This window comes from Trachurus japonicus, chromosome 4 (assembly GCF_045865225.1).
Source record: "Trachurus japonicus isolate A0001 chromosome 4, Traja_1.0".
NCBI classification, from domain to species: domain Eukaryota; kingdom Metazoa; phylum Chordata; class Actinopteri; order Carangiformes; family Carangidae; genus Trachurus; species Trachurus japonicus.
The window spans coordinates 32,066,992-32,076,337 of NC_140910.1; the positions used below are offsets into that span (position 1 = coordinate 32,066,992).

Consider the following 9,346-nt stretch of genomic DNA (forward strand, 5'->3'; position numbering starts at 1 on the left):
CTGGCACGGTTCTGGTTCTGGCTCTGGTTCGGTTCTGGAGTCTCAGGCCTGGACTACACGTATATGGATATTTTTTTAAGCAGATATTTTCGTCTTCGTTTAAAAAAAAAAACTCTGTCCACACCACAGAAATATCTCTGTCCATATAAAGAGGCAAAACTGGTAAACGATTTCTCCGTTTATGTGGGTGAATTCGCTGTGTTCGTGTGGTTGAGAGGTCCAATTGGACAGAAAAATGTGCGTTTAGGATTATATCGTATTCGTGTAGTCCAGGCCTCAGAACCTCGGTGCCGTCTGGCGAACCAGCAGCTTTCACACCAGTTTAAGTGGAACCAAAGTGGGAGGACGTCATTCCGCGTCACACAGGCGGAAGTAAACACAGCAACGGCTCTTTCCGAAACAGCAAACTACCGTACTATTTACTTTTAATATTTTTTCATGCGAGAAAGTAACTGTTAAGATCCCAAATATACGGCCAGTTTATCCAAATGACGGCTGTTTAGAAGTCTGCTCCGATATTTTTTGGAGAAGTGAAGCTCCGCAGCGACCGGGACATCATAGAGGCAGCAGCCGCTCTGCAGAGCTGCTCGGCCGGCCAACCTCCGTCGTCATCCCGGGGGGGAGAAAACGGTCGCTAATTAACTTACCCGCAGGTTTTTAGAGGTTTACCACCGGCTGGTTAAGTTATTTTTAGGAGATAAATGTTGGTCTCATTGATGAAATCTAACAATTGTGGCAGTAGCATTAATTTGTTTGAATGAAAAGTGAAGCTTCCTGTGTGGACAGAGCTGCACTGCCTCTGGGCTCTGTCTGTACGTAAGTTACAGAAATCACCACATTTACATCAATAAATAAATGTTTTACAATGAACCGCATCAGTCTGCATTAAGTTTTATTTTACTAAGCTACTGTATACAACATGGTTACAGTTTTCTGTGTTCTGGTTCTGGTTCTGGTTCTGGTTCTGACCGGACGCTGTGTGTGGTTTCAGAGGTGATCCAGGAGGAGGACGTGGTGGAGACGCCGGCGATGGCGCGGGAGGAGCACACACACCAGGAGATCAAAGGTCACAAGACTCAGGCCACGCCGGCCGTCAGACGCCTCGCCATAGAGAACAACGTGAGTCTATGTCTGCAGATCTTTCCTGGCAATGCGCGTCGTACGTCATCAATAATACAAAACAACACGTTTTGCTGAACCTCTGATTGACACGTGGGGCTGACCTGGACGACCGTGGCCAGCTGTGGTCACTGTCACAGGAGTTACAGTGTTTCATTTTCATGAAACCGCGCATCTGTTTGTTTTTCTTGTTTACATATCACAGTCATTTATATGCGGATTGAGGGCAAGAAGGAGTGTGAAAAAAGAAAGCACGCGAGATAAACACCAGATTTCACATTTTCCTGCCGGCAAAAACTGAACCGAGCCGATTAGAAATCAAGAGAGGAAAAACAAACTGTGTCCGAGAGGCTTTGTCCCGGCTTCACGAGAGTGACGGAGGATCGGGCGGTGGCACAACAAGAAGCTACAGCAGTAACGTCTGTAATTTCATTTTGAAAGGAGGAAAAACAGACAGAGCTCGAGCAGAGAAGTGAAAGATGTAGAGCAGAAAAGACAGTGCGAGAGAAAAATAGTGTGTGTGTTTTAGTGGTCAGCAGCTAAAGGGTTAACTGTGTTTTTACCGGCGTGTGCTCAGATCAAGCTCAGCGAGGTGGTGGGGACGGGACGGGACGGACGCATCCTGAAGGAGGACATCCTGAACTTCCTGGCCCGGCAGACCGGCGCCATCTTACCTCCCACTCTGTTCCAGGAGATCCACACTCCGGGTCCGGGTGCGATTCCCGCTGCCGCCGCCGCCGCCGCCCGGCCCGCCGGCGCTCCGGCCGCCATCAAGCCCCCGCCCGCCATCCCCAGACCCGTGTTCACCGGGAAGGACGTGACCGAGCCCCTCAAAGGTCAGAGGTCATCTCAGCAGTCAGCAACGGGAAACTGTGACATCAGCGTAGGGGTGGGCGATATGGCAAAAATATCATATCATGATTTTTTAAAAATGAAGTCACGATTTCGATTTCATCACGATCTTAAATTGAAAAAAGAAAAACAGACAATTGAGGCCAAAGAACCTTTCTGAACAGATTTTAATCTAAATAGTTGCAGTTTTGCCAACATGTGCAAAAACACACACACTCTGATAAAGTACACTCTTGCAACATAAGAGGTAGCTTTTAATAAACATGAAAGTAAAATATCAATGAAGACATTACTGTTTGTTTTATTCAACACAGTCATTTTAACAGGATTTTAAGTATATCAAAACACTAAATAGCTGATTGAAAAGGGTCAAATAAAAATACAAACTAAAGTAACTGTTGTTATCTCTTCTAGCAAACTTTGAAAATGTCCTTTGTTTGCGCTTTGCAGCATAGAACTGCAATTTATAGAATGAGCCCCAGACGATCCTACGATCTCTGCACTTTGGCGGATCGTCTACACACTCTAATCCTTCATGATCTAATATCGCCATATCGCCCAGCCCTACATCAGCGCAGACTTTAGAGACTCTGAGATTATTGACCATGAGCTGATCAATCAATCACTTAGTCGGTTAGTACTGGTTCTTTAAAGGGCGTAGGTTTGACACAGACCCAGATGGTGGTATAAGAATTGCAGAAAAACCTGAACCTTTAGCCTTCAGTAGACTGTGAATACTGTTTTCCTTCTTTATGACTGTAACACTAATAGAAAGAGTAGTGAGTCCGAGGAATAGTATGACACCAATATCTAAGCCCTAAGTTCAGTGGGAGGATTAATAAGCAAAACACAAGTGTTAAATTTTAGACAATAACTGGGTGCATTTATTCACCATAGAAAAATAGAAACACTTCTCTCAATAAGGTCTAATTCACCTCTATGTTATGCTTTGACAAAATGATAAAACCAAATACAGTAGACCAAGTTCAAGTGAAATTAAATGTACCTCTGTTTACCTCAGAGCTCTGTAAGATATCACAAATAAGAAAGAAAACACAATGATTCAATTGGCCAATGTAAAGTACTGTACCCGGGTACTGAAAATAATAAACTTAAATGAAATCACCTCCACTGTAAAGTGGGATCTTCCTCACAAAAGGAAATTAGTCCTTCAGTTCAGTTGCAGTCTTTTCAAGTTCAGTTTAGTCAAGTCAAAAGTTTCAATGTCTCCTTTTCGGTTAGTTCAGTCTCAGTTCAGTTATGTAGGGGCCCCCTTTTTTATGTTGTTTTGTCAAGTTTCTTATCTGGAATCCAGTTGAAGCTGTCCTGTTGTTTTCTCGATCCACGGAGTGGCTCCACTTGCAGCTGTAGTAGCGGCCTGGCTGCCGCTCACCCGCTGAACCCACCGCGAGTCGCCGTTGTCTCCTCTCAGAAGTCAACCATAAAAAAAACCAACCTGCATAGTGCACAGTTTAACCTTAGTTAAAGTCCATATTGATTCTTTAAACTATGCAGCATTAGTAAAACCTAACAGCTCGTTTTTCTCTGATATCTTTTTCATCTTTACTTTTTTTCACACAGTCACAACAGAATACATATGCCTTCAAGAAAATAAAACTTAAAAGGCTATTTTTCTGTTAGCAGTATTTCTTTTACATCTTGAAATCAACAGCGATATGCATTTTCCAAACACATCACGTTTCTCCGATTGTTTTTTTTCATCATTCACGGTCATTGAAATTAGCTCAGGCTAACACAGTTAAAGCTAACACTGAAAACACAACACACTCACCGGAGAATAGTCATCAAAACACACTAGTTAGTTATCCTCCTTAATCTTCTGGCAACACAACGTCGTCCCGAACAACTTTAACCTTTTCTCGGACAGCAAAAACATAAAACTTAACGGATATATCAACATTCACTCCACGCTGCTCACGAAAAGCTGCATTCACACTTGCATTCATCTTGTTTTTGTTCACTTCCTCCTTCTTCCTCATTTCTACCGCTGATTTCTGGACCCACTGGTGAGCGTTAATACGCCACCTTGTGGACATTTATATGCTACTACATGCAAAAATCACAACACTTAAAACCATATACACTATGTTAAATTTATGGGGGCTACATGACCTTGAGGTGCATCTAGGTGACCACAATTTTACTGATTTAAATTCATACGGGAAGCAAGTTGTTGCTAAAACTGGGAGCTTTTAGTTAGGGCCACGGGGCAAACACATCGAGGCACTGTCCTCTGGCTTCTGCAAGACACAAGTCTCGTCTATTGGTGTATTAATCCACGTTTCGATAGGTATTATAGTTTTTGATCAGTCACTGTTTAATGACCATGACCGTATTTGGAGAAGTGTTGAGATTATAATGGGTGTGTAATTGGTGGAATGTTCGTGTCAGAGTGGGAGAAGTTGCCAGAAATTGTCTGAATTTTTCTCTTTCCACGCTGCTCACGGGCACAATTTACACTCTACACACATAATCTTTTCCACAGTTGTAGACAAACTTGTCCTCTCTCTAACAATGTGTTCATCAAAGCAGAGAGACTTACAGAATTTAAACTGTGAGCCTCTCATTGCGGCCAGGTCTCTTCCTGCCGCCCATTGACTCTAATACAAAGATTTTCTGAGAGAAGCAGAGGGGACCCCTGTTTATAACTTGCAAATGTTTCTAAAATATTTACTGTAGAAACACCAAAGTCATATCAAAGTGTTCAGGAAGTCTTTACGACGACCACGGTCTGCTTCTTCTTCTGATAGTAGCTACCGTTTTCTCAGAATCAGCCCAAATGTGAGACCAGCACAGAGGCAGAAAATCACCCTTTTTCTCTACATTTCGTATGTTTGTGTCACTGAAAACGTCTGACCCAGATAAAAAAGTTCTTGGTTTGAAAGTCTGTCCCAACTGAATTTTTAGCTGAATATCCCTTTAACAGTAGATCAGACCTGATATGTCTCAGATAATCAGTAATCAGCTGTCATTGATCAGGTTTCCACAAAGCGATGGTGAAGACGATGACGGCCGCTCTGATGATCCCTCACTTCGGCTACTGTGACGAGGTCGACCTGAGCCGCCTGGTGGCGCTGCGGGCGGAGCTCCGGCCCCTCGCCGAGGGCCGGGGGGTCAAACTCAGCTTCATGCCCTTCTTCATCAAGGTACGGGTCTGAGAGGAGGGGCGAGGGGGCGGGGCTTGGCGGGGGCGACCTTGATGCTGATTGGTCACGTGATGTTTGATGCTGACGTTGATGCTGTGCTCTCATTGGCTCAGGCTGCCTCTCTGGGACTCCTGCACTTCCCCATCCTGAACTCCTCATTGGACCAGAGCTGTCAGAACATCACCTACAAGGTACGACCCGGACTGGACACTTTCTACATTGTAGATTCAAACATTTTCTTTAAGACCCAGTTGTTTCAATCCGTTGTTTTGCCATCCAGGATCACGTAATCCATCTTTACCTTTACCCCAGTTGTGCAGAGCAGATACAAGCTTCTCTAGATGACCAAATCCAGATAATGAGTGTTTTAAATGTGTAAACAACAGGTAGAACAGCAGCATGGAGACACTCAGAGTGGATTTATTTGAAAATGGGATGTTTGTGTTGTTTTCTCTGCTGTTTGTTGTTTCTTCAATGTCGTTTAAACAGCCAGACCTCATCTGACAACTAGTGTTGTCACGATACCAACATGTTGGTACCGGTATCGGTACCAAAATGTTTTTCAATACTTTTCGATACTTTTTGGTACTTTTCCAAATAAAAAGAGAACACAGAAAATGTCATTATTGGCTTTATTTTAATAGAAAATCTTAGAACTATAATATATGTATCAGTAAATAATCAGTAAATCAATAAACAATCACTGCTGCAGGATTAAAATTGAAATTTCCATCAATATTAATCTGAACTCTTCCTAAATTAAAACATTAGTGGTCTGTTTAAAAATCAAGGGTTAGGGTCAACTTCTTTGCATTATTTGAGGTATGAAAACACTGCATCTTTTTTTGTTATTTTGACCAGTTGTAATTTTTGGGAGAAATTGTTATCAGTAGTTTATAGAATGAAACACAAACGTTCATGTTACTCAAACACACACACCTATTGTTTCCCATATGTAGACAATGTGTGGCGCAGCGCCACAGAATCAAGACCAAGACACAAATTGATTGAACGCAATATCGTTCCGTTAATTCATCTCCGCATAGCACTCTTTCGCTGTGTTCACACACAACACACACACACAGAGAGAGAGAGAAGCGAGCATGCATGCCAGTGGTGTGCGGTAAAAATTAAACTTACCAACCAGCAGTGTTTCCTATTAATTAACGAGTCTGTGGCGGCCCTTCTCTCACATGCGCGCTGGTGCACACACACACACACACACACACACAAACACGGTCAAAGTTTCCTGATCCGACTAAAAAGTTCTGATCAACACAAACTGAGGGTTTGATCCAGATTAAAACCAAGACTGGATCACATGATCTGGTTTTAGTTTTTGCAATAACCCGTTTTCAAGGTTTTATCCGATCAAACTGGGCACTTTTAGTTAGGGCCACGGGGCAAAGACAGCGAGGCTCTGTCCTCTGACTTCTGCAAGACACAACTCTCGTTTATTGGTGTATTAATTCACGTTTTTCGATAGGTATTATAGTTTTTGATCAATCACTGTTTAATGACCATGATCATATTTGGAGAAGTGTTGTGATTATAATGGGTGTGTATTGCGCAGAATGTTCAGGCTAGCGTGGGTGACATCATTTTTCTCTTTCCACGCTGCTTTCAGCCACAAATTACACTCTACACACATGATTTTTTCCACATTTGTACACAAACGTGTCCTCTCTCTAACAATGTGTTCATCGAAGCAGAGAGACTTACAAAATTTAAACTGTGAGCCTCTCATTGCGGCCAGGTCTCTTCCTGCCGCCCATTGACTCTAATACAAAGAGAAGCAGGAAGAGACCTGTTTATAACTTGCAAGTGTTTCCAAAATATTTACTGTAGAAACACCAAAATCATACCAAAGTGTTCAGGAAATCCTTACGACGACCACGGTCTGCGTCTTTTTCTGATAGGAGCTACCATTTGGTCAGAATAAGCCCAAATGTGAGACCAGCGCAGAGGCAGAAAATCACCCTTTTTCTCTACATTTCGTATGTTTGTGTCACTGAAAACATCTGGCCCAGATAAAAAAGTTCTTGGTTTGAAAGTCTGTCCCAACTGAATTTGTAGCTGAATATCCCTTTAACAGCAGATCAGACCTGTTATGTGTCAGATAATCATTAATCAGTTGTCATTGATCAGGTTTCCCAGAATCCGATCAGATCACGGGTCTGGATCAGTCTGACCCGGTTACTTCACATCATTTATATCTAATCACCTTGGTGTGTCTCTTTGCCCTCAGGCGTCTCACAACATCGGGCTGGCGATGGACACGAGTCAGGGTCTGCTGGTCCCCAACGTGAAGAACGTGCAGCTGCTCAGCGTGTTCGACATCGCCCAGGAGCTGAACCGGCTGCAGACGCTCGGCGCCGTGGGGCAGCTGGGAACGTCGGAGCTGACGGGGGGAACGTTCACCCTGTCCAACATCGGATCAGTGAGTCCAGACGCCGCCGCTCTGAGGACGGAGACGGACTCTAGACCCGCTCTAACCACAACCTGTTTCCTCTGTGTGTGTGTTGTAGATCGGAGGGACGTACGCCAAACCAGTCATCCTCCCTCCTGAGGTCGCCATCGGAGCGCTGGGGAAAATGCAGGTGAGTTGCAGACTTTCCCACGGCCCATGAACACACCACAGAGGTCAAAGTACTTAGATAAGCCAAGCCCCGCCCCCTTCCTGTGTGTGTGTGCAGGGTATATAATAAAAAAAGAAAGAAAGGTAATTAGAGTTTAAAGGGATAGTTCAACATTTTGTCAAATTGGCCCATTGCCATAATCCAGAGCAGAGCTGCGAGCTGCTCAGAGCTACGCTACGGAGGCTCATTATGGGATTTCTTTGGTTTCGCTCATCAAACTCATCAAATACACAATCCAACAACTCCACAACGCTCTGGTGGACAAGTTGTGACCTGCACATTCACCACGCTATGAGATAATAACACAACGTTACCACACAGAGTTGTTTTAGAGGGAAATACAGAGACTGTTGATGAAAAAACTGTCCCTGAAGGCAACGTGCATCAGTGGTTTTGCATGAATTTACCTCCGTCCAATCAGGAATCACAAAAACCACGCCCCCATTGCTCGACTCCAGCGTGTGCTTCATTGCAGCTGGAGACTGTTGTATGTATTGCACCACAAGCAGAGCGATTGATATAACAGAGGGGCTACAGCAGGCTGCCGCTATCATGTTCTTCTATGGGACAGACAGCACTGAGCTTGCTTTTGAATGGTAAAATATTAAAAAATAAACCCTATAAGGTACATTTACAACTGTTAACTGAATTATTGTACATCAATGTCAGTTCTCAAACAAAAGACAAAATCTTTTTGCTTCATGGTTTTATTTGTCACTCCGAATTGAAGATTAGCCTGCCCTACAGTAAAAATGGCATAAAATAAAGAGTAAAGCAATATATTAAGCAGTAATATATGTATTTAAGCATCAAAGATGTTCAATCAAACCAACAACGTTCAAAACACACAGCCATTCTCACAAGTATAAAGTCTGCTAGCTTAATGCTAACGTATAATGTAAAACCTCATAGACGGGCTAACAGAAATTAGCATCGCATTTCGTGGCAACCGACTAATTTCTGACACTGTGTGTGTGTGTGTGTGTGTGTGTGTGCTCTCAGGTGCTGCCCCGGTTCGGCGCCGGCGGTCAGGTGGTCCCGGCTCACATCATGGCGGTCAGCTGGTCGGCGGATCACCGCATCATCGACGGCGCCACCATGTGCCGCTTCTCCAACCTGTGGCGGGAATACCTGGAGAACCCGGCCAGCATGGTGCTGGACCTCAAGTGACCGGACCCGACCGGACGGAACCGGATGGAACCGGACCGCCAACACTAACACACCTTCACCTCTCCCCCTTCGCCGCCATCGCCACCGCCGCCGCTGCTGCTGCCTTCATCATCATCATCATCTTCTTATTCTTCTTTTCTCTCATTTCCTTGTTGCCTTTGAGCGAGTTGCGGCGGCGGCGCGATGCGGCGGGGGAGGGGCCAGCCTGTCAATCATGTCGTTTCCATGACAACCACTCATTCACTCACCCACCCACCCCCTTACTCTCTCACTCACTCACTCTCTCTCTCTCGGTTGGAGGTTTAGAGGTTTTTGTAGTTTTTTGGTCCAAGTTGAACCAGGGTTCAGCTCTTCAGGTGCTGGTGGTTCTGGGTCTGGATTCTCTTTGCTGGGGGGTCG

The 9,346-nt window shown here is 44.3% G+C and overlaps 1 protein-coding gene across 1 annotated transcript in view; it reads left to right on the top strand.

The window, feature by feature from the left end:
- The window catches only part of LOC146989250 (lipoamide acyltransferase component of branched-chain alpha-keto acid dehydrogenase complex, mitochondrial-like), a 12,892-nt gene extending 3,914 nt beyond the window's left edge, over positions 1-8,978 (top strand). Inside the window, exons 5-11 of the mRNA XM_085775202.1 lie at positions 992-1,119; positions 1,697-1,955; positions 4,972-5,138; positions 5,252-5,329; positions 7,387-7,578; positions 7,667-7,738; positions 8,780-8,978. Of these exons, the coding sequence (XP_085631328.1) occupies positions 992-1,119; positions 1,697-1,955; positions 4,972-5,138; positions 5,252-5,329; positions 7,387-7,578; positions 7,667-7,738; positions 8,780-8,947 (1,064 nt within the window). The 3' untranslated portion in view covers positions 8,948-8,978. The remainder of the gene's footprint in view (positions 1-991; positions 1,120-1,696; positions 1,956-4,971; positions 5,139-5,251; positions 5,330-7,386; positions 7,579-7,666; positions 7,739-8,779) is intronic.
- Positions 8,979-9,346: the final 368 nt, after the last annotated feature.